Source organism: Elephantulus edwardii, unplaced genomic scaffold (genome assembly GCF_000299155.1).
Source record: "Elephantulus edwardii isolate Elephantulus edwardi_28Jun2011 unplaced genomic scaffold, EleEdw1.0 scaffold00181, whole genome shotgun sequence".
Lineage (NCBI taxonomy): Eukaryota > Metazoa > Chordata > Mammalia > Macroscelidea > Macroscelididae > Elephantulus > Elephantulus edwardii.
The window spans coordinates 588,366-612,923 of NW_006399931.1; the positions used below are offsets into that span (position 1 = coordinate 588,366).

Genomic DNA, 24,558 nt, shown 5'->3' on the forward strand with positions numbered 1-24,558 from the left:
TGGTGGTGGACAGTGGACACCAGGCATCCCGGGGAGTGCACAGTGGACACCGGGCGGCCCCGGGGTGTCGAGGAGGACAGTGGACACCGGGCAGCCGGGGAGGGGGGGAAGTGCACAGTGGACACTGGGCGGCCCAGGGGGGTAGGCAGTGGACAACGAGTGGCCCGGGTTTGGGGGATGGACAATGGACACCGGGTGGCCCGGGGGGGAGTGGACAGTGGACACCGGGCGGGTGTGTGTGTGTGGTGGTGGTGGTGGACAGTGGACACCAGGCGGCCCGGGGAGTGCACAGTGGACACTGGGCGGCCCAGGGGGGTAGACAGTGGACAACGAGTGGCCCGGGTTTGGGGGATGGACAATGGACACCGGGTGACCCGGGGTTGTGGGGATGGACAGTGGGCATCGGGCGGCCAAGGGGGGTGGACAGTGGACACCGATGGCCCTGCATCCTTCGGGAGGGTCTTTGCTGCCCTGCGGGAAGGCCTGATCTGACCGGGTCTGGGCCGGACCAGGACGAGGCCCCCGCCCTGAGTCCCGGCAGCTGCTGTCCACGCTGCCTGCCCCGGCCGGCCTCCTGCATGGCCTTCGGAGACCCTCACTACCGCACCTTCGACGGCCGCCTCCTGCACTTCCAGGGCGGCTGCAGCTACGTGCTGGCCAAGGACTGCCACGGAGGGGACTTCAGGTGGGCACCCCCCACCTACCCTTCTCCTTGAGCCCCTGCGCGGGTCCCTGCTGATCCCTGTCGCCCACAGCGTCCATGTGACCAACGATGACCGCGGCCGGAGCGGCGTGGCGTGGACCCAGGAGGTGGCCGTGTTGCTGGGAGGCGTGGCTGTGAGGCTACTGCAGGGCGGGGCGGTCTCGGTGAGTGGCAGTGCTGGGGACGGGGGTCCGCACCCACTGTTCCCACGCGGGCCCCATGGGTGACTCCTCTCCTCCAGGTGGACGGGCGCCCTGTTGCCCTGCCCTTCCTGCAGGAGCCGCTGCTGTACGTGGAGCTGCGGGGGCATACGGTGATCCTGCACGCCCAGCCTGGCCTCCAGGTGCGTGGGGGGCCAGGAGGAGTGGGGCCGGGACTCCCCAAAACTCAGCTGGGAGCACTCCAGGCGCCTGCATCTGTGAGCAGGAGGGTGTCTGGGAGCCTCAGGGTAGCCCAGCCATCTGGGAAGGAGGCTGAGGTGGAGAGAGTTTTGCCAGACTTTGCGGGAGAGAAGGAATCAGGGCTAGAGACTTTGAGGGTCTTGGAGGTCTCATTTTCAATCTTGGCTCCAGTGAGGACACCGCACTGGCTCTTAGACCAGTCACCCAGCCCTGGGAACCTCAGCTTTCTCGTCTTTAAAATGGGAGGGGTTTGGGGGGAAGGCCTCTACTAGATTTCCAAATTTCCTTCCCTATCATGTAATCTCCCAGCCCCCAAAATGAAGCGGATGTTGTTAGTTGCCATCCAGGCGACCCCAGCTCCTGAGGATGGGTGTTTGGGGTTGGGGGTTGTGGAATGAGGGTGGGGTAGAACTCCTTCACCGGCCTCTCAAGGCTGCAACCTTTCCAAAGCAGCTCGCCAGCAGCCTATCTTCTGAGGCACTCTGGGTGGGTTTGAACCACTAACGTTTTGGTTTGCAGCCCCACACTTAACCACTGAGCTAGCCAGGGACTCCCCAACAATCGAGCACAATTTGTAAAATAAGACATGTCTACATTCCTGAGACTGAGCGAACTGAATTGATTTGTCTTCTGGAAGGACAAACGTTATCTGTTAGACATCTTACCTCGGCGAAGTTGAGAGGTGCACAAGAGCAAGCACCCTTACGCTGGAGCAGTGGGCCCCGTCATGCTGTGTGGGCAGGGCGCCAGCCTGAGAGGGCGAGGTGACTTGGCCCCCGCCCGTGTCCCCTCCCTAGGAGTTTCCCCCACCTGACTTACTCTCCAGCACGTGGGTGCTGGCAGGGTGAATGAGACCACATCGGTCCTTGACCTTCCTGGGTACCTCCCTCCCCAGTCCGGGCTTCTCTGCACAGGTGCTGTGGGACGGGAGGTCCCAGGTGGAGGTGAGGGTGCCTGGCTCCTACCGAGGCCACACCTGTGGACTCTGTGGGAATTTCAATGGCTTTGCCCGAGATGACCTTCGAGGTCCAGAGGGGCTGCTCCTGCCCACAGAGGCTGCATTTGGGAACAGCTGGCAGGTGAGTGGGCACAGGGGGCGGGGGCGGGCATAGCTGAGCGCAGGCCTCAGCAGTGATCTGGAATGGAGGGAGGCCCAGGATAGTGAGTGGGGGGCTTTCATTACTGGAGAAGCTAGGGTGGGAGAGGCCTCTTCCTTTGACCTCCCAAGTCTTACTCCTATTTTGTCATACACTGTGTGACCCTGAACAGATACCTAACCTGCTCTCTGCTGTGGTTTCTCCATCTATGACATGGGAACAAAAAATATATATAGATGATTCCTTTGCTAGGTTCTAGTTGAGATTTGAGAACTGTCCAGTGGAAAGTTTAGAAAAGAGCACACAGAGTACCTCAAGTGTCCTCCTGGAGATGCTGTTGTTTGATGTCTCTCTCTTCCGGTCGAGGTCTCAGAGGGCCCAGGGCCTGGCCGGCCTTGTGCTGCCGGCCGAGAGGTGGATCCGTGCCGGGCAGCTGGTTACCGTGCCCGGCGCGAGGCCAATGCCCGATGTGCTGTGCTGAAGTCAGCCCCCTTCAGTCGATGCCATGCTGTGGTGGCCCCAGAGCCGTTCTTTGCTGCCTGCGTGTATGACCTTTGTGCTTGTGGCCTGGGTCCATCCGCAGACACCTGCCTCTGCGATGCCCTGGAAGCCTATGCCAGCCACTGTCGCCAGGCAGGAGTGACGCCTGCCTGGCGGGGCCCCACGCTCTGCGGTGAGGGGTGGTGCCCAGCAGGTCCAGGGAGGGAGTCTGAAGGGAGGGTGACCAGAGGTGATAGATGCCCCCTCTAAGGTTCAGGGCTGGTCATAGGGAGAGTGGAACAGTCAGGAATTGCCTGGTGACCCACCTTCCACTCTCCTGCAGTGATGGGCTGCCCCCTGGACCGTGGCTTCGTGTTCGATGAGTGTGGCCCCCCCTGTCCCCGCACCTGCTTCAACCGACACATCCCCCTCGGGGAGCTGGCAGCCCACTGCGTGAGGCCCTGCGTGCCCGGCTGCCAGTGCCCTGCGGGCCTGGTGGAGCATGAGGCCCACTGCATTCTCCCTGAGGCCTGTCCCCCTGTCCTGCTCACCGGGGACCTGCCACCCAGTGCTCTGCCCAGCCCCAGCCAGGGATAGCAGGTATCCGAGTCTGATGACACCTGGCCAGGACGCCTGATGACACCCAACCAAGACTCCTGATGACACCCAACCAGGACAGAAGTCTCCCCGTGGTGCTCCCTCTGGCCGCAGCCCTGGCCAGAGCTTTGGGGAGAGTCCCACCCAGGCCTGGGGGATCTGGCTGTGTCCACAAGGATCCTCATGTGTTTGAATCAGAAGCAATAAACTCTAGGCCTATGCCAAGGCGTGTGTGTGTGTGTGTGTGTGTGTGTGTGTGTGTGTGTGTGTGTTTACGCACGCACGCGCACGTGCACGTGCTTCTTGGCACTAGGTGGGAGCCAGGGCTGTATGAGCTCAGAGCCTAGAGTTAGAGTGGGGACTGAGGGGGCCTAGCCCTGGACCTGGCACATCCCTTCTGCCTTCCTCCTGTCTTCATCCGGCCAGGAAACTTAGCAGACAGGAGCTTGAGGAGGGGCCTAGTGGCTTGACCCCTGTCTGTGCTCATTGTGACACAGGCAGGGACATGGGGCTCCCATGCTGAAGGGATGGAGGAGCCACAGACAAGGGGCTCAGTTCACATGGGGCACCCTTTTCCTCTTATTTTGGGCTTTTGTGTGTTTGGGTATATCCTGGGCACTCAGAGAGCTGGTGTTGCGGACTCCATGGCTGAGGTGGGGGCAGGAACAATAACAAACCATGATGTAGTGGACATGTGTGTTCAACTCCCCCCAACCAAATAGACACGTGTGCACACTTACAACTATCCTGCCCCATGGTGTGGGAGCAGACAGCATCACAGAAGGAAGCATGTGGCTCTGAATAGAAAAAGGTCCAGAATTTACATTTCTTTGTTGCATAGGGAGATCTGGTGGCCTAAGGGTAAGAAGCTGCACTGCCTTCCCAAAGGTACACAGTTTGAATCCACCAGCTACTCTGTGAGAGAAAGATGGACATTCTCCTCCCATGCAGTTCACTGCCTCTGAAAACCCGCTGTAGGTTCAGCTGTGAGTCAGTTCCAACTGGATGAGACACAACAACAATCACAACATTGCCACTTGTCGCTCTGTGACCTTGGTCTTTAGGAACCTTTGCTGTAAAGTGAGGAATCCCTTTCTCTTTCCCAGTTTGTTTCATTTTCAATTTTATTGAGAATACAGATGGTAAAACAACTTTCCCAGTTTTTACTTCTACCAGTTTTCGTCATCAGCTGGAAGGCTCAATGATCCTGGGGAGGACACCCCCCCACCCCTAGGGTTCCCAGTCGGGTCCCTCCACTGCTTACTTAGAGGATGTGTTTAATCAGACACTCCCCCTGCTCATTCTGCACCCCTCCTTTTTAACAATTGAGGCTTGAGTGAAAGATTCCGAGAGCTTGTTTCATGATGCTGATTGCACCCCCAGAAGGTAACAGTGCAGTCCCCATTCCCTTCCTCTATTTCCATTTCCACTTGTCCTTTCCTGCCTCTGAGTTTTCCCTTGGGCAGATTCTGCCTTCTCATCTCAGGGTTGACTGTTCTCAGGAGAGTGTGTCTCCTGGTATCATTGTTCATGGATAGGCTACCCTGTTGTTTGTTTGACAATCAAGCTGCCAGGGTGAGGTCAGTCCCAGGCTTGAAGGGCTTCCACGGACCGTGATCTCAGGGGTCTCCCAGTCTTTAAGTAAGCCTGATCTTTTATTATTGTGAGTTTTGTACATCCTCTCCCCTTTATCTAGGACTTCTTACTGTGACCTCCTCTGTCACTTCCTGCTGTTTCGGCATCTCTCCTGTCCCTGGGCAGGAGGGAGTGTGTCCTGTCTTCTATCTCTGAGCTGCCACAGCCACAGACAGGACAAAGTTGCTCCTGAGAGCACAGGACAGACGGACTGTAGTCTGCCCTGTGAATTCATCCCTTCCAGTTATTAGAACTTAGGTAAATGCTTCCTCCATCTCTAAAGTGAGGCAGTGGGAACATGCATCTGAAGTGTTTCAAGGAATAGATGGAACGGCCTATGGCCATCGCTTTGCAGGACAGCCTGGAACAAGCCCTTGAGAAGCCTTAGCCTCTTTCTGCTGTTATTTACTTCTTGGTGGGTGATGCAATGGCCTAAGCTCTGGAGCCACATTTTCCCAGAATCAGTCTATCATGTTCATCTGTCCTCTGACGTGGGAAACGTTGCCAAGTTACTCTCTGAGGCCTAGTTGTTTTATTTGCAAAGTGGCTGGAAGGAAGGTGACGTGTAGCATTTTGTATCTTGATACAAAATAAGCTGTTGCCGCCACCGCTATGATTGCTTTCGTGTATGAGGCAGCTGTCACCCCATCTCTTCAACCGATGAGCAGCTGGGATCGCAGAGAGGTGAGCGCTGGTGCACACAAGCACGCACCCCTCTCTGTGCTGGGTTCACATTCCACCACTCTCCCATCCAGACCCAGAAATCTGTCATGTGGTCAGGCCACATCAACACGGGGGTCAGGTATCTGCGTCCTGCATTATTGAAACCAGGAGCCATTATTGAAATCGTCCTGGCCCCTAGCCTCTCCCAGTCTCCAGAGTTAAAGTAGAGGAGTGTGGGGGGAATCTCTGTTCCTGTCCCTGCCACATGGACCAGGCGACCTCTCCTGGGGGCCTGGGGCTCCCTTGCTCCCCCGAGCAGGCCTTGACCTTGTACCAGCACCTCTTCCAGTGCCCTGCAGGCCTGGGGCAGTTCCAGGCTGCGCTGCAGCAGGTGAGGAAGGAGGCATGTTGTCCCTCCCAAGAAGAGGGGAGCCCGGGCTGTCCCCCGGGGCTGGAGCTGCCCGCAGCATTATTGCAGATGGAACGGAGGCGCCGGGCTCAGGAGCAGGTAGGGCTGCCCCGGGCTGTGGGCAAGAGCAGGGTGGGTGCCCCTCACACCCTGACACCCCATCTTCCTACAGCTCCTGTGGGACTTGGAGTTGCTGACTGGGGCAGGACTGGGCCTCTTCTGGCCGCCCCAGGCCCCGTTCTGTGGCCTGAGAGTCCAGGCCCAGGCCCAGTGTGCATGGAGCCAGCACTGGGAGTCAAGGGGCAGGACAGGAGGGGACTCTGTGCAGCCAGTAAGTGGAGTGAGCTGGGGGTCAGGGTTCAGTGTGCCTTTAGGGGTTATCACGGGGGGGGGGGGGAAGGGAGAGCAGAAGGATGGGCTCAGATGCTGGAGCCAGATAGGCATGGCTCCTCTGTGATCACCTCATGGGCCTGTGTCCCAGCGTCCCCCACTATGGACATTCAGGGCTGCGTGGGTAGGGGCCCACCTTAGAAGGCAGTAGGGAGGATGAGACAAGCTCAGCAATGTGACTAGGTTCGTGCCAGGCCTGGCCCTCAGCGCCTGCTCCTTATGTCTGGATTGAAGCACTTGTGTGGTGACCTCACAGAAGCCTCTGGACAGAATGGCGGAGCAATGCCCAGCTGCTAAACCTGAAGGCTCGTCCTTCACACCCACCTGGTGGTGCAGCAGAAGCAGAGAATGGAAGTTGCTTGTGTAACGGTCACACCCGAGCAAGCCCTTTGGAGCAGTTCTGTCGACTCTGTGGTTTTACGGTTTGAGAGGAAACAGGCTTGGCCGAAGCCCAAGGGATGCTGATGCCCAGGGTGCCCGGGACAGATGAAGATCGGCTCCTCGCTCCAGGACTGGTGGCCGGACTGAGCCCTTCTGGAGGGAGCGTGCTGTGGTGACTGGGCAGAGCTGGACCTAATGGTCACCTGGGGCAGCGCAGTATCAGGAGGACATGGCAGTGAAGACCACCATGGGAAGGGAGTATCCAATCAACAATGACAGTCTGTGTCCTTCCCACTGGAAAAGCACCAGCAAGAGAGACTTGTTCCCCTTTGACCTCAGGGGTAGGGAGTCAGTGGGTGTCACAGAGGATGGATATTTGCTCAGACCATTCCTCACAGTGGCCCTCAGGACTGAGGTTGGACTTCTTAACAGGAGCGAACTCCCTGGCTGTTCTCCCACTGAGAGGCTGGTGGTTTCACATGGCCAGTCTTTTGGCCAGAAGCCCAGGACTTAACTCCTTCAGCTGTGAGGGCTCCTGGAAGGTGAACGAAAGCCAGGAGAAAGGTGCCTGGGCGTATTGGTTCTCTCCTGCAGGGCACAAACTCCTGGAGCTTAGCAGCTTGAAAACAAATGTTTATTATCTCAAAGTTTCTGCGGGGGAGGGACCCAGGAGCGGCTCAGCAGCCACACTCTTAACCACTACACCACCAGGGCTCCTTTAAGCAGTTCATGCTGGGCAGATAAGAAATGTGAAGGAGAGGAGCTCTGGTGGCCTAGTGGCAAGAAGCTGCACTGCAGTCCCAGAGGTGCGCAGTTCCAATCCACCAGATGCTCTGCTGGAGAAGGCGGGACAATCTCCTCCTGTACCAGTCAGATCTGCTGTGACAGCACACACACAAAAAATAGTAAAATTTAAAAAAGAAAAATTTGAAGGACCTCCAAGACCATTCTGCAAAGTGACTTCAAATTTAAACCACACGGTCTCTGTTTTCAGAGTGTGCTGAAGAAATCCTGTGTACTAACAGGAAGCAGCTGTTTTTCTGGTGATTTCTATACGAAGACTTCTATCTAGTCTATTTGGCCTCTAGGTCTCTCATGAAGTCATAGTCAAGTCAGGCCCGGGCTGCGGTCTTCACTGTCAAGGTTGGGAGAGGGGTTATATCAGGGTGTGCACATCAAGAGGCAAGGGTGATGGGGCATCTTAGAGGCAGCCCGTCCCACCCCAGGGGGTGATGTCCTGTGGTCTAAGGTACCTCAAAACCTTCCAGGATTCTGGTCTGTGCCCTCAGCCCCAGACTGGGGACTCACGGAGCGAGGAACATCAGTTCGTGGAGGGGTGAGTCTTTCCCTGAGTCCTGTGCTCCTTTCCCTGTAGCCACACCAGGTCACCGAGCCTGTCCCTGTTCCTGTCTCTTGCCCCAGCCCCGCCTAGTACCCTCCTACCACCTGACAGCTCCTCCCAACCTCCCCAACTCATTTACACTCATGTTTGTCCCTCAGCCCTTTGGAACAGTGACCCCTGAATTCGAGTTCCTTGGCTCCAGGGGTGGGTACAGGTATAACAAGGCCACCCTGGGCTCAAAACCTGGAGTAGGGGAGACTCAGTGGACTTCTGGGGGTTCAGGAGGTAGACATTCCAGCCTCCTTCCCCCTTCAGAGTCATGGGCCCCAAGAGGTTCCACTGAGGTGGGCGGTGTGCTCCTGCAGGGCACAGGCAGAGGGTACACCGGCAGCCCCAGGTCCTGACAAGGCTGGGAGCAACGTAGACCTGAGCGTGGAGAGCCTTGGCATGCCCACAGAACCCACACTTGGTATGTTGATGGTAGTGGTTGGCAGACAAGCGGGATGAGCAAACGAGAAGGGTGGGCAGACGGGAGGGCAGGGAGTTCCTGGGGCTAGACTGGAGAAGGCAGGAAAGTCACTCCAAGTTCATGTATTCTTCATTGTACACTGTTCATTTGAGTGCCAGCAGTACCCAAGAATGTCAAGTAGGTTTTCTGTCATGGGCCAATTTTACCTGATTGGTTTTGGCTTAGGAGAGAGAGTGCTAGAAATGACTACCAATGTCCGCCCAGGGCAGAGGTGGGGAGGAGCTGCACCCTGTCACTTATTGCCCCTCTGTGCCAGGTACTGGGGGTCTTCAGAGCAGAGAGACATGGTCCTTGTCCTTGAGGAGACCCAGTTAGTGAGAGTGAGACAATGAGCAATTAGCACTCAGTGGGATGGATGCTGTGAGACTTGAGTCTGAAAGTTTAAATTAAGTACTTGGGTCTTAAAAGCTTTCCAGTGAATATCCAAGGCTCAGCAATTTTCTTGGAGCAGCAAGAAAGAGGGAGAGTCATGAATAAGGGAAAGATATGGACTAAGTCATAAGCTTATATGAACGGGGTGGTACCTGGCTACCATTATTGAATTTTTGATCAAATATTCCATATAAGAATGTTGATCGAAAGGGGGGAAATATAGACCAGAATTTCCAATTCTCATGGATTTTAGACTTTCTGGAGCCATGAAAATACTGCCCTGAGATGATCTTGAAACATCAAATAAAAAAAATCCCCTTAAGTCTTCTTAAAACCAAACAATAGTTGAGCCTGTATTCTTGTAACTTGTTTTTTGTTGTGTATTGTTGAGTTGGAACCAGTTCAGGGTTGACCTTCCAGTGGGTTTTCAGAGGCAGTAAATCATATGGGAGCAGATTGTCCATCTTTCTCCTGTGAAGCAGGTAGTGGATTTGAACCATCTGCCTTTGGGATGGAAGCTCCTTAACACTAAGCTACCAGAAGTTCACCTTGAGTATTATGTCTTTTTGGAACTATTTATATGGGACCAAGTTGATAACAGTAACTTGAAAGGCTAGATAGGAACTCACAGAGTTCTAAGTTTCTGTTAATGAGGAGGAACAATTCCAAAAAGGAACCTGAGAACAGTTGCTCTAGGAAATCATCAGTGTCACTAAGTTGTAGGGAACTCTGGTGGCTCAGTGGTAAGACACTGTGCTGCAATCCCAAAGACACACGGTTCGAACCCACCAGCAGCTCGGCAGGAGAGGGATGGACAGTTTCCTCCCAATGTGATTTACTGTCTCTCAAAACCTGCTGGAGGGTCAGTTCTGATTTGACAGAATCAACAACAAGAAGTTGTACAGGTAGACACTACTGATGTGTGTTTGCTGTGTAGCTCCTTAGTAACAACAAATAAAACACAAAAGAAAAAGAAGCAAATCTTAGCAACAGCACACACTTTTCTTTTTGTAATTTTTTTTATTTTAATAATTTAAATGACCATTTACAGAGCTTTTGGATTTCCATTCATTCATTACTGCAAGTACACACTTTTAAATGTTCCATCAAACACACAGAAGAGGCAGCATGCCAATGATCAACTTCTGATTGACATAAATTTTACAAGTATTCCATCTTTGGGGAATACAGAGCTATCAATTATAACATCATTACCAGAGAAATAAAGGAAGACAACAGATCTGAATTATGGGGGCGTTTAGAGATTATTTTCATCATTTTTGATGATAATTTCTAAAGGTTTGCGAGTCTTAAGAGTTCTTTGTTCAAAAACTCTTCAAAACACTGATTTCTTTGGGCAGAGAACATATCCACTTAAGTTACTGTTAGGAATATTCACACAAGCATATTGCAGGAAAGAACAAGATGGAATATTCTTGTGAAAGCTCTCAATTTAAGGTCTTGGATAGTCAGGTTAATGAGTTTTGCTCTTAGGTTCTGTTGAGTACGGCCCTATGTGTTGAGCGACCCTATTAACAGCAGGTCTGAACCCAGTCCTATCCTGCGCCATCCTCGTCTCCAATACACTTAAGCCTGTTGCTGCCATCACTGCGTCAGTCCATCTTGTTGCATGTCTTCCTATCTTTCACTCACACTCTCTTTCCAAGCATGATAACTATGTGAAGCTCTCCTAGCAAAATGCCCCAAATGCATGAGACAAATCTTTAGAGCTGTGGAACAACGCTTCTTTCTCTACAGCTGCATGGAGCTGTGGCCTTCTCCCATGTCCCTTTACATTCATTTTCTCAATTGTCAAGACTCATTTCAGGCCAAGCTCTGATCTAAAATGTCATTTTTCAAATTTCACTTGATTTTGCTTTTAGAAATAAAAATGAGGCTAATGAGAATTTTCTTGAAAACAGTGTAGTGAGGTATTGGGTAACTCCTGATCCCAGCAAATAGGCCCTTCTCTCTCCCAAGCACCCAAGGTGCTTTTGAGGAAGAGGCTGTGCCTTGGCTGGTGGATGAAGAAGATGGGGTTGGCTGTTGGCAGGTTGTGTAAATAAAGGTGGAACGATGGATCGGAACACCTTGCATTCAAGCACTGGCCCTCAGATTAACACACACTTGCACGCATGCACGCAGGCTACTGTGGAACCTTGGGGTACTTGATTCCACCTGAGGTGGAAAGACAGGCTGGGAGTGGAAGGGGCTGGGGCATGAGCACAAGGGCTCCCAACCGTAGTCTTTCTCTCTCAGGTTGCTTACAAGAAGAGCTGGACCCCACCAGCAGCAGCAGCACCTCTGAGGAGCTGAGAAGTTCAGAGTTAAAGGTTGTTGAAGGGTCCTGGACAGACCCCTCTCAGAATGGGGATAATGCAGGTGGGATCTGCCTGGGAGGGGGCTGCTGGTGTGAAATGAGAGTGACAGATCCCTAACTTACTCTAGCCGAATGGAAGAGGGTACCGTTACTGAAGCAACTCCAACACCACATGAGATGGGGTTAACAAATCCAAGATCCAGGTCAAAATGGAAGTGCAGCCCACTGGGAACTAGTCACACAGGGGTGTCTCTGGTCTCCACTGGGGCAAGTGGCTCTGCAAGCCCCAGGGATTCCCTCCCTCGTGTAGACCAAAGTGCTCTTCCTTCCTAGGACCTGGCCCAGAAGGAGGCGAGCCTGGCACAGCCTCAAACCCACAAGCTCTGTCGACCACCGTCCAGGAATCAAGGCAGAGAGCTTGTGCAGGGCACCCCAGGGCCCTGGGAGATGCCTGAATGCCAGGGTCCCCCTGAAGGACTGGCCTCAGACCTGGGCCAGGACAGAGTAGAATCTGAGAAATTGTTGAGGATGGAGACACTGCAGAGAGAGGGGGAGTTTCAGGACCAGAAAGAGAGGGTCTCTCAGAGTCAGAGGGAAGAAACTCCTCAGGGTCAGAACAGAGAAGTGACACTGAGTCAGAGAAAGAAAACACAGCAGGGTCAAAGAGTGGAAGCTCCTGAGGGTCTGACAGAGGAAGTCTCTCAGGGTCAGAGGGTGGAGGCTTCTCAGGATCTGACAGAGAAGGTCTCTCAGAGTCAGAGGGAAGAAACTCCTCAGGGTCAGAACAGAGAAGTGCTCCTAAGTCAGATAAAAAAAGTATGCCAGAAACAGAGAGTGGAGGCTTCTCCAGGACTGACAGAGGAGGTTTCTCGGGATCAGAGGGTGGAAGCTTCTCCAGGACTGACAGAGGTGGTCGTTTGGGATCAGAGGGAGGAAACTCCACAGAATCAGAACACAAAAGTGCTACAGAGTCAGAAAAAGAAAACACACCAGAGTCAGAGGGTGGAGGCTTCTCAGGGTCTGGCAGAAAAGGTCCCTCAGGGTCAGAAGGAGGAAACTCCTCTGGGTGAGGGCAGAGAAGTGCCACTAAGTCAGAGAAAGACAACACAGCAGGGTCTGATAGAAGAGGTATCTCAGGGTCATAGAGAGGAGGCTTCTCCAGGTCTAACAGAGGAGGTCTTTCAGGGTCAGAAGGTGGAGGCTCCTGACAAACAGAGAGAAAAAAGTTCTAAGTATCAGAGAAAGACAGCTTCTCAAGGTCAAGAAAAGAAAATTCCTCTATCATTAAAAGGCAATGTCCCACAGGCCTGGCAAGGGGCCAGGGGCCAGGGGCCTAAACAGCCCCAAGGGTACACTGGTCCCCTATGTCCCTCGAAAGACTTCTGTAGCTCCCCAGGAGGACAGAGAGCCCAGCCTCAAAGAGGGGAGAGTCCAGATCCAGGAATAAAAGCCAACATTCAAGGAGGAGAGCTGGCCCCAACCATGGCCAACCTACAGGGACCCCTGCCCCAGCTCCCCGGCACAGTGATGCTGGAGGCACCCAGCACGTGTAGCTCCAGGCAGCAGGAACCTCCTGCCTCGCTCCCAGAGGCCCCATGGCCGAGCTGCGGTCTACCTGGGTTGCAGGGCCCAGAAGGAGGCCCTCAGTCTCTGGAGGGAGAGATGCCTCGGGACGTGCTCGGAGAGCAGAGGGTCATGGCCCCAGGCCCTAATCCCTCGAAAGCTGCGTGGCCCAGGCCCCGGGATGATGAGATGGCAGCGGCCACAGAGGGTCTGAGCTCAGCGCAGCAGGAGACCGCGCTGCAGCGGCTGCTAGAGCTGCACCAGGAGGCCAGACGCCGACAGCGGCAGGACCGCGAGCGGCAGCAGCTCCGGGTGAGCAACAGGGCAGGTCCCTGGGGGCTGAGGGGCGGGGCCGAGGAGGAGAGGGGCCGTGAGGGGGCGGGGCCAGGGCTAGTTCGGGGGCGGAGCCTAGAGAGAGGCGAGCGATTCGGGGGCGGGACTAGAAGGAGGTAAGCGGTTTGGGGGCGGGGCCTAGAGAGGGGCAAGCCGTAGGGGGAGGGGCCAGGAGCCGCTTAAACGGCTTGGGGGCGGGGCCGCGAGCCGGAAGGGCACAGCTGACTGGCCAGAGGTGGGGGTTTGGCGTGGGTCCAGGCTGGCCTGGCGGGTGAAGCAGTGGGTGACGGACGTCAGGGTGAGGTGGTGTGGAGGTTGCATGGGCTAGTCTTGAACAGGCCAGCTGGGCTGGGGGCGGGGCCTGGGCGGGATGGGGTTGGTCAGCTGACAGCAGCCTCCTCCAGGTCCTGGAACGCCTCTCCATTGCTAGGAACCGCTACTCTCGGGTTCACCCGATGCGGCCACCCCTCAGCCCCGCCCAGCTCCTGCCACAGGCAAGTCCCCGGGGATGGTGGAGGAGCCACCACTCTCCTGGGAGGGGGAAGAAGGAGACCTTGGTTTGGCCTGGGATTCCTTGGAAGTGCATGGCTCACACCCTTCCCAGGACACCTGGGCGCGATTGCGATTGGCGGGGTCTGCTGGGACAGCCAATGGGTGGGAGGCGGTGCTCAGTTCTTGGCTCTGCCCAGGAGGATGTGGAGGGGCAGCGGCGCGCCCTGCGGGAGCAACTACAACAGGTGCACCGGGAGAGGACCAGGAGGCTGCGGGCCCTCAGGGCCAGGTGAGGGCACAGTGGGGCAGAGGTGAGGGCAGCCTGCTCCGCCCCCCTGCCCCCCCCGCCCCCCGCATCTGCAGTGACAAGCCACTCTTCCACCAGGAACACCCAGAATTTCCAGGAGCTGCTGTGGTCCCCTGGCACCGAGGAGTCTGTTCCCAGGGAGTAGCGCGCACCCGCCCCAGCATCCCTCTAGTTCTTGCTGGATCCTCAGGAGGCGCCTTGGTAGTCAGGGGTCAAGGAAGAAGCAAGAGGGGTCCCTTGTACACCTGCAAATGCTGGTGGGCATGGATTTTAGGAAACCCAGAATGCAAGCTCAGGATCCAGAGAATCAGACACAGACACAGCCGCTTTGCCACATGGGGTCTGTCGTTCCCCCATCCACCCCAGCCCACCTGTCCTGCCAGGCCAAGGTCAGAGCGCCAGGTCACGTGGGTCGAGCATTGCAAAGGCACCATTCTTGCGGAAGAAGGAATCGATGCTGCACATCTTGCAGGAGACTGGTTCTTGCTTCACGGTGGGACCTGGGAAGTGACAGCAGAGGCCAGGAATGGACTCCAGAGAAAAGGCACTGGGGAAGGGATGCGGGCTTGGTGCACAGCCCTCGGTAAAGCTGTTGTATCACTTTACAAGTGTGAAAAATGACTGCTGAGGAGGGGACTGTGGGCGTGGGGCATGCAGGAACCTGGCTGGGCACCTGGATCTGCCGCTATTGCCCTGTCCTCAGTCTCTGGTTCCTTTGGGGAGGGGGTAGGCAGGAAAACACCCAGTCCTTCCCTTTACAGGGGCCGACACAGGCTTGTCTGAGAGATGAGGCTTCCTTCGGCCCTGCCTCTTTTTTGGGGCTCACTTCCTACTTTTGTTAGAAAGTTACTCCTTTCATTCCAGCATCAGAGCCTTGGGGACAGTAGGGGACACTGCATGCAAACCTTCAGCTTCAGTGCCTTTTGGCACCTACACTCAAGCAGCTGGACAGGACATTTGGGTGGCTAGTCTAACTTTAAAGTCATGACCACAGGGGGCAAAGTGGCACTGAGCTACAGCTGGTCACCAGGACCACTCCCCAACACATTCTTACTCACATGTTTCTACCCACTCCAAGAAGCTCCACTGTCCCTCCTTCTCTCCCACAAGTGATGACCTGGAGTGAACCTCACAGGACAGTCTGGAGGGAGTCTTCTCAACATCTCCCCACCTGCCTCCCCTCCCACCAGATTCTAGCAACTTCTGCTCCAGTTGGGAATTGCTTAGAGCTTGAATGCTAACCAAAAGGTCTTAAGTTTGGACTCACTGGCTGTTTGTTCCTTGGGAGAACAACTTGTTTGCTTCCGTGAAGACTCACCACCTTGGAAACACTACAGACCTATAGAACTACTCTGTCCTATAGGGTGATTCCTATGTGTTGGAATCCACCTCAATGACCAATAGTTCTGTTTTTTTCTATTTTTCTGGGAGTTCCTGGGTGGTGCAAAGAGCACACTTGTCTGTTAACCAAGTGAAGGTTCCAGTCTACCCCAAGGTGTCTCAGAAAAGGTGATTTACTGAAAAATCAGAACACAGTCTACCCTGCCACACAAGGGGTCACTGAGTTAGAATCAACTCAAAGGCAACTTTTGGTTTTCTATGTTCTCATGGCCTTGGAATTTGCATTCTTCACCTCATTGGTTCTCCTGAGGCCACCTGACAGTCCAAGAACAACCGCCCGAAGTGGCCTGTCTTCAGGCATCCAGCCCTGCTCCTCTTCCATTCCTGTCACAGCTGCTCCAGCCACAACCTAGATGCCAGCAGTGATTCCCCTTTCCTCTGATGATCAAAACATCAGTCAGTTCAAATTTGTCTTCCTTCAAAGCATGCTCTGACTCCATTTCTCTTGGCACCATTGCTAGTCACAGCTCTAACCTTTGTCATCTGCTGCATTAACTTTAACAGGGGCCCACCTCACCTGTCAGCATCTACTCTCCCCTGAAAGATGTTACCTACAGACCAGCCAGGGTGATTTTTTTAAAGTGACCAATATCTAGCACTCATCTGCTTAAACCCTGCTCTGGGCCCTGTGCTCGGAATCAAATGTCAATCGCTCCTTATGACATGGACACCTGAACACCATCTCTCAGAGGACCTGCCCCACCGTCCTTCCCGTGAGGACACCTTACCCCATCGCTCCCTAGTGTCATGGTGGAGCCTGCCCCTCTGGGACGTTTCCTTCCTGTCCACACAATGTCACAAGGCTCCCTGCTTTGTGCTGAGCTCACTTGGCCCGTGACAGATGTTCAGCATTTGGTGGGGTGAATAATTTCTGGAGGTTGGGGCTCACCTAGCTGCCAGCCATACGTGAAGTTGGTGGTGATGGGGAAGAAGTAGCGCTTCTCTGGCAAGTCCAGTTTTCGAGTGTTGAGGTAGAGGTAGCGCCCCTGAGAGTCATGGGAGATGCCTTCGTACAGCAGGGCCCGGGTGGCAGGCGGCACTGGGCACATTTCTGACTGAAAATGAACCTCCTGGACAGGACTGGGGGCCTTGGATGGAGCTGCTTTGGAGATAGGTGGGAGTGCGACTGGGGCTTGGGGTTTCAGGGCGGGCAGTTTGAGGGGGATGTGGGCTGCAGCTTTCGCCTTCTGCTTGCCCTTCACCATTGCTCCGTACTTGCGGTACCATCTACAGCGTACCATCTTCTCCTTCAGAAACTCCTCCTTCCAGAAGTTTTGCTGCAGGGTGTCCATGCCAAGTTGTGTGAGGCGAGGGCAGGGCAGCAGTACCAGCGGTCAGTGGAATGAACGGAGGTTCTCCTTCTGACTGCTGGGGGGCGCTGCCCAGGGAGAGTCACCTGGCAACCAAGCCTCACCTCACACAGGGCCAATGTTCTACCTGAGGCAGCGTCAAGCCAGGGCCCACAGCCACGCAGCTCTGACCCCTCAGACCGTGGTCAGGCCCGGGCTCCGTCTCACATCACATTCGTGTACGGATCCTCCGTTTTCTGTTTTGGTCCCTGGAGACCAGAACCCTAGTCCAATGCAGAGGGGAGCGAGGGAGCCAGAGCCAGCTTCTCTCTCCTCCACCCTGATGTAGGGCACAAGCCTTGGGCCACAGCCTTGTGGTGAACTCTTCCTGGCCCACTGCTGCCATGCTTGGGGCTTTGGTAGAACCTCTTTTAACCTTGCCAATCTCTTCACCCCAACAACTGCACCTCATGCGTCCTTCCCAGCACCAGCCCACACTACAGAGGGAAGCAAGAATACGACTTTAATTTAACATCCACAATGACACTGCGTAACAGCACAGGAAGAGTTAATGGAAGAGGGAGAAGGTGGGCAGGCTTCCCACTCCCTCACCAGCCTTGGTTTATATGCCAGATCCTCAGTGACCCCTACCCACCTCGCTTAGCCTGTCTGGAGTGGGAGCGGGCAAGGAGTTGGAAGAGGTTCAGAATACAAGGGTGGATAACAAGCCTGGGAAGAGGCCTGGGTATGAAGGCGGGGCTGGAGGGCTGGGCCACCCCTAACGCAGGTCTTCGGCAGTGAACATGCCCTTGGCTCTACGCAGGATGGAGTCCTTGGTGGCGTCGTAGGGGTGCTCCTTGGATGGGATCTCAAGGACGGCCGGGATGGAGCGCTGGTGGGCGTCCAGTGCGTGCCGCACCATCTCAGCGATGTACTGGTTGATGAGGATGATGCCAATGTCATCTCGATTCAGAAACTGCCTGTGGGGAGAGAAGGACAAGAGCGTGTCCAGGGCAGCTCTGAGGGCCTCGCTGCTGCCCACGCAGCCCATTATAGATTGGTTATGGAAGGGGCACAGTCCAGGGTGTGCAGAGGACAGGACAAGACTGCTATGTTAGACAGCTTCTCTCTCAAATGTATTGAGAATCAAGTTCATTCAAAAGCTAAGGGCCACGTCTGTCAGGGTTCGCTTCTCCCTCCCTGCCACTGAGAAGGCTTCCAGGTAACTGAGGATGAAGATGAGGGTGCAAGCCAGTATAGATGGTGTGTGTGGGAAGACAGGAGCTGCTGTGGAGTCAGTTCTGACTCAGGGTAAAACTCAAGGGTTAGAGGAGAAGTGGGCTCCATTGCATTTTCAATGGATGATGTTTTAGAAGCAGACTGCCAAGGAGAGAACTCTGCTGACCTAGTGGCAGTTGCCAATTTAAAGGCAGGCAGTCTGAATCCACTAGCTGCTCCACAGGAGAAACAAGGGTAATCTCCTGCCATGAAATTCACAAGCCTCCAAAACCCCATAGAGGGTCAATTACTAATCAGTTCCAACTCTATGACAGTGAGTGAGACTGCCAAGAGGGCCGTGGGGGCACTTGAGTTCCCAACCTGCCGGTTAAATATGTAAGAAAGGCTATTTGCAGGGAGCTCTAGTGGCCTAGTAGCAAGAAGCTTCACTGCAATCCCAGAGGTCAGCAGTTTGAATCCACCAGATGCTCTGCTTGAGAAGGAGGGGCAATCTCCTCCTGTACCAGTCAGATCTGATTTAACGGTACACACACAAAGTATATATATATTTAAAAAAAAAAGATTTGCAGGGAGATCTGGTGGCCTAGAGGCAAGAAGCTGTGTTGCAATCTCGAAGGCACATGGTTAAAAACCACCAGATGCTCTGCTTGAGAAGGAGGGGCAATCTCCTGTGCCAGTTGGATCTTATTTGATAGTACACACACACACACACACACACACACACACACCTCTCTTGATGACATGAGTGGGAGGGAGACCTCTCAGTACTTAGTATTTTAAAAATACTAATTTTCAAGTCATAGGAAGACATAAACTTTTTTGGAAAACAAACTACAAAAAATAATAAAGCTGGTGTACCCATTGGAGATTTGTGCTCAGTGGGGAATTCTGGCATGGGTTGAGAAGACAAAATAGGAAGAACATCATCAGTCATGTAGGGGTCACATTTTCCACACTGATTCACCCTGCTCTTGGGATGCCCTGCTCTTGTGACCCCCGGCCTACACACTACACTAATTTATCCAGTCAGCAATGTGACTGCCACACACTGGGCTAGGCCAGACTCAGTGAATTCTAAGAGTAAAATCTGTCCTCTTTGCTGACAACTTGAGTCACATGAGATGGCTGGTCAGTCAAGACCGCAGGCAGCAGGAACCAGTTTCAGCCACAGCCCTGGACTGTTTAGGAGGAAACATGTAGGAGTGGTTGACTCCTGAGACTTGGCACAAGGGGCCATGGAGAAGGAGTAGGGGAAGAGCATGGAGCTGGCACCCTCAACTGTCTAGGGCCCCTCCTGGAAGAGAGGGCCTTTCACACCACCACCTGAACTGTCATCTTCAACCCAGGGCAGGAAAAGGAAGGTTTCAAATGCTAGAGCTGCCCAAAGTCTTAGCAGGAGGACAAGCACAGGCTTGGAATTCTGACCACTGTGCTCATGACGGATGGAAAATTGTCAAGGGAGATTGTGGGGAGCTGAGCAAGCCCATTCTGCAGGTCACTTAGGGACAGAGGCTCGGGACTGGGTTCAAATCCCAGATGTGCGTCTTTCAACAGGCGGAGAATGGATTTGCTTGCGTCCTTTAACCTGATTGACGTTCCCTTCCTCACTTGTGTGAATAACAAACCCTACGTTTAAGGGCGATTGTGAGCTTATAATGGAGATGGAGTTCTGGCGCGTAGCCTGTAGGGAGTGGAGCTGCTAACCCCAAGGCGGAGGTTCGAATCCACCAGCGGAAGGAAGAGCGTCACTCTCCTCCCGATTCGATTTACAGCCTAAGAAACCCAATGGAGCGTCACTATGCGCTGGTTCTGATTCGACAACAGTGGGGTTTTCTGAATGGAGACGAAAGAGCAGGAAAGCCCATGCACACGAGTTTGGGGTACATTCGCCGAATGCCTGCCAGGCTCGGAGCCTGCTCCAAGATGATGGGGTGTCTCTGTAGAGGCGCTGAGGGGGGCCCTACGGCAGGGACAGGCAGGGCCGAGGGGCAGGGCCCAGCACCCTTCACTCCTGACACATGCTCATGTGAGGGGCGAGCTCGTGCACTGTTACAGCCAGGGCCCCACAGAACCCCAAAAGGGAACCTGGAGGACTGGGCAGAAGCCTCTGATCGGAATTCCCAGAGTCCAAGGTGGGGGTCTGACACTTAGGCCAGGTCCGCAAAGTCGGGCGCAGGACCCAACGCGGCCCCGGGACTGCTGCTCTGTCCTCTCTCCCTGTGGCCCCCAACTGCGCCCCAGGTCGCGGAGGAGCCTGCCCAGGCCTCGCGGGCCACCGTACCGGAAAGTGTCTTCGATCTCGTTGATGGTTGTATCCTTTTCCACCACCAGGAAATTCGGATGGCGGTTCTTGTTGAGTTCTCCTATGCCACCCAGCAGGAAGCCAGTCACCGTGTCCTCGTCTCCGATCACCGCGATGAGCTTCCCGCGACCCGCCATCCTCTCGGTAAGCGGAGAACTCCCGGCGTCTGCGCCCAGGAACCCGAGCCCCGCCCACGCAGGCTTCCTCTTTTCAGGACCACGCCCACCCGCCACACATGCGCAGTTCGCCAACCTGACAAGAGCATGCGCACTGAGAGAAAAGTAACTTCAACCGGAATACGCCTGCGCAGGAAGGAGAGGTTCTAACCAAAGTACTACAAATCCCAGAAGGCCGCGCGGCACTCAGGGTCTCGGTTTGGGTTCTTCGTTTTTAATTCAGACATTCAGTGCGTTCATTCAGGGAAAGTTTTGAACCTTTTAGGCAGCTGGTCGCTGACACCAAAAAGAAGTCGATACAATTCTCATATTCGAGGGCAAGGCCCATTTCCGATCTACAATGACTAGGGATGATAGAAGGAGAATGGATGCCTTTGAGCTGCGGTGCTGGAGAAGAGTATTGAATATACCATGAACTGCTAGGAGAACCAACAGGTTCGTCCTAGACGCTGAAACCAGGCTGCCCTTGGAGGCAAGGATTCGGAAGCTTCGTCTGACATTCTTTGGACATGTTGCAAGGAGGGACCAGTCCCTGGAGAGGGACATCATGCTTGGGAGGGTGGAGGGACACCACAGGAGAGGAAGACCCTGCATGAGATGGATTGATTCAGTGACTGGGGTAATGGGGGTGGGTGTGTCGGAGACAGTAAGATTGGCACAGGACAGAGCACGGTTTAGGGCTGTTGTACATAGGGTCGCTATAAGTCGCAAACAACTCGATGGCAAATAACAGCAACAACAACAATTCAGCATACAATAGTTTGTTGTTGTCTGTCATAGTAAAGATGCACAAAGCAGCTCTGAACTCTGTTCTATCTTGAGCCAATTTCATTGTCTCCTACACCTCCCCCCCCCCCATTACCCCAGTCATTGAATTAATCCATCTCATCTGGAGTCTTCCTCTCTTGTGCTGTCCCTCCACACTTCCAAGCATGATGTCCCTTTCCAAGGACTGGTCCCTTCTTGCATTAATATTCCCAAAGTATGTCAAGCAAAGTTTCACAATCCTCTCCAGGACAAATCTGTTTGTTCTCTTAGTCCATGGTATGTTCAAGACTCTTCTCCAGCTCCACAACTTAAAGGCATTGATTGTCCTTCTAGCATCCTTAGTCATTGTCACACTCTCTGATGCAGAGCAAGTAATTATGAAGGCCATGGCCTTGATCAGGAGCATCTTAGTCTCTAGACTTGACATTATTGCTCTTTGGTACTTTGGAAAGGTCCCACAGATTTTCCCAGTACAATTCATCTTTTCATTTTTTGGCTGCTGGTATCAACAGTGCTGATTATGGAGTCAGGCAACTGAAGCTGTTAACAATCTCAATCTTTTCACCATCTATCATGATGCTGCCAGTTGGCCTAGTGGTAAGAATCTTTGCTTTCTTTTTTTTTCAATTTAAATACATTTTTTAATATATACTGGTTTACTTGTAAAGTTCATACACATTATTTCTCACAGTGGATCTTTCCCATTTCCTTCATTCAAGGTCTGGGCCTTCCTAACCACATGCTCAAAGTACGTGAGACGAAGTTTTGCCATCCTTGCCTTAAAAGAGCACTTTGCTTGCATTTTCTCCAAGACAGATTTGTTTACTCTTTGGCTGTCTGTGGGCTTTTCAACTGAGCTGAGTGCAAAGGCCAAGCTGAAGGACAAGAGATCAAGTTGGGAAACTACTGTCGTGAGAGCTGATGGTGGCTGGAACTCAGTTATGAGGGATGTGGATAAACGGAAAGAATGAAGAGATATTTTTGATGGGGGATGGAGGCAGAATTAAGTGGAAGGAGAGACCCAGGTGATGTCTAGGTTCTGGTCTGTGGACCTCCATGCACGAGAGTAACGTCTGGAGTGAACTCTGAGATGAACAGGTTGGAGAGAAAGGTTTATTTTTTCCTTCTCCCTTTCAGCAAACAGGCACCTGAAATCAGCATGTGATTTGTGAACTAACTTGGAATGTGTGGAGTGTGGACCAGTGGTTATATGTCTGGACTTGGGATTTTAACACCTGGCTTCATATACTGTTAGAGGTATAATTTTGGATTCCTCACTCTAGTTCTTAGGGCTCAGATAATAACTTGCCCACGTCACAGGGCCGGCAGGAGGATTCAGTGAGATGAGGCCCAGGCAAGCTCAGCACTCATTACACCCTGTGGTTGGGTAGAGCAGCTGGCCCAGAGATCTGTAAGCACATCAGTGAACTGGAGGAGGTTGGCTGAAGCTGAGGCAGCCTGGGATGTGGGTGGTGTGGAAGAGCGAGAAGGCGGGCGGGCACTGAGAGAGGGAGAATGTGTGGAAAAGTAGGGAAACATCCGATTCCGTGACTGGCCCAGAACAGCCAAATGTGCTGAGGACACAAGACTGATAAAACATGACTTTCCGCAAGGAGCTTCCTGCAGAATACACCAGGGGAGGGGGTGGACAGTAAAGAGAGGCCCTGGGTTCTCGAGGGGGTGGGATCCAGAATGGGCGGGGGGAGGTACCTCTTCCTCTAAAGTTGAGGGAAAGAAACTTCCAGAGGAGTGAAGAGGCAGATGTGCTACAGAGTGAAGAGGTGAGGAGGGGATTAGGAGCTGGGACACATGTGTTTGGGATCCTCATTTACAGACCCACCTCCATGTGCAGAAGGTCTGGGCACTGGTCTAGATTTAGGTGGTCAATTGCATGGAATGCCCCTTTGTCTAGCTCTGGCCACTCATTTGTTCATTTATAACACTTATGTTTGTTACTCAGGAACAGGGAGCTCCCAGTCTAGTGGTGAGGGGGCACCGAGTAGAGCCAAGGTGTAAATGTTGTTGTTATTGTAACTGTTGTTACGTTGTTCGTTGCCTTCAAGTCGAGCACGACTCATAGCAACCCTATGAACAAAAGGCCTGAAGCCCCTCTACAACTATCCACATTTATCAAAGTTCGTAGAGTTTCCGGAGGTGTGTGGTTTAGGAAGTGGATGCTACTTCTGCTTCCAAAGGTGTAAATACATGGCATAAAAACAACTATAGATAGGTACGTTGGGGCATGGTGGGGGCTGAGGGAGCAGATATGGGCCCAGGATAGTTTCCTGTTGTCCATGAACATGAGGAGGAACGTGGGGAACAAGGCTGATTCTGGGAAGAGGACCCAAACGGCATCATGAGTGCCCAGGAACTCATCCGTGAAGTGGGGTTGGAGGTGGGAATGTGAGGGGGTGGGCACATTGCTGACTCATAGGGGTTCTGCGAGGTAATTGGGGAGACTGGGGCATGCACATGGAGGGCTGGGGAGAACACTTGTTGGGAGATATGACTTCTGCCTGGAGCAGGAGAGGCAACCTGGAGGGGCCTTAACCCAGAGAGGGGCAAGATCATTCTGGGTTCAGCCAGACTGGAAAGGGCTGGGCCAGGAGGCAGGCGTTCAGGGAGGAGGCCCGGAGCAGGCTGAGGGTGGGGCTGCAGCAGGTCCAGGTTTCCCAGGAGCTGGTTGGAGGGAAGGCGCATGGGTGTGCACCTGGCTGGTGAGAGGACTTCTGGCTGGGGCAACGTTCCTGAATCAAGGTCCCCAGTTTAAAAACACCCTTGTAGGCTGGCTCCCCTGAAATTGGCCTAGGGTAGTCTTCTGGAACAGCATTCATCTGCCTTCTCCCAGCCAGCTATCATGAGATCTCTGAGCACCCACTCCAGTTTCCTGTCCATCGGCGTCCCCATCCCAGGACTCACCACGGATAGCCTCAAACAGCAGCTTTCTGCTCCAGGGCTGGTCTGTGGGCCTGAGTCAGTTCTCCAAGGGACAACCACTTGACCTCAGCCTCCCCAGGGCCTGATTTCATACATACAGGCGGGGAGGGGCTAACTGTGGCGAGCACACCCCCAAGAAACAGCCAGAGCCTCGGCGACAGGCCACAAACTTTATTTGGGTCAGGAGTTTTCCACTTAAGCGGTTCCCGGCTGAGCCGCATGACATGTGCAAAAGTCCCCCCAGAAAGCTGGGCCTCGCAGTGTGTACAAAAGGCCCCCATGGGGCAGAGCTGTGCAACTGTAAAAAAAAAAAAAATATGAGAGAACGGAGTCCTAGCTCGGGCGGGCAGAGTGGTTCCCGGCTGTCAGCGTGCTGCGCTGTGGCTGTGCTGGGTCTGCTCTCCAATTGTGCTTTCTTTTCCAAGTCCTGAT

The 24,558-nt window shown here is 53.9% G+C and overlaps 2 protein-coding genes across 2 annotated transcripts in view; one reads left to right on the top strand and one right to left on the bottom strand.

The window, feature by feature from the left end:
* KCP (kielin/chordin-like protein) overlaps positions 1-3,278 on the top strand; it is a 28,512-nt gene extending 25,234 nt beyond the window's left edge. The window contains exons 31-36 of the mRNA XM_006896089.1: positions 513-685; positions 756-867; positions 945-1,046; positions 2,019-2,183; positions 2,568-2,874; positions 3,025-3,278. Of these exons, the coding sequence (XP_006896151.1) occupies positions 513-685; positions 756-867; positions 945-1,046; positions 2,019-2,183; positions 2,568-2,874; positions 3,025-3,278 (1,113 nt within the window). The remainder of the gene's footprint in view (positions 1-512; positions 686-755; positions 868-944; positions 1,047-2,018; positions 2,184-2,567; positions 2,875-3,024) is intronic.
* Positions 3,279-17,379: 14,101 nt separating this feature from the next.
* ATP6V1F (ATPase, H+ transporting, lysosomal 14kDa, V1 subunit F) lies at positions 17,380-20,384 on the bottom strand. Its single transcript, XM_006896054.1, has 2 exons — positions 20,225-20,384; positions 17,380-17,684 (listed from the first exon to the last, which is right to left on the bottom strand). The coding sequence occupies exons 1-2, from the start codon at positions 20,380-20,382 to the stop codon at positions 17,483-17,485; spliced, it is 360 nt and encodes a 119-aa protein (XP_006896116.1). The 5' UTR covers positions 20,383-20,384; the 3' UTR covers positions 17,380-17,482.
* Positions 20,385-24,558: the final 4,174 nt, after the last annotated feature.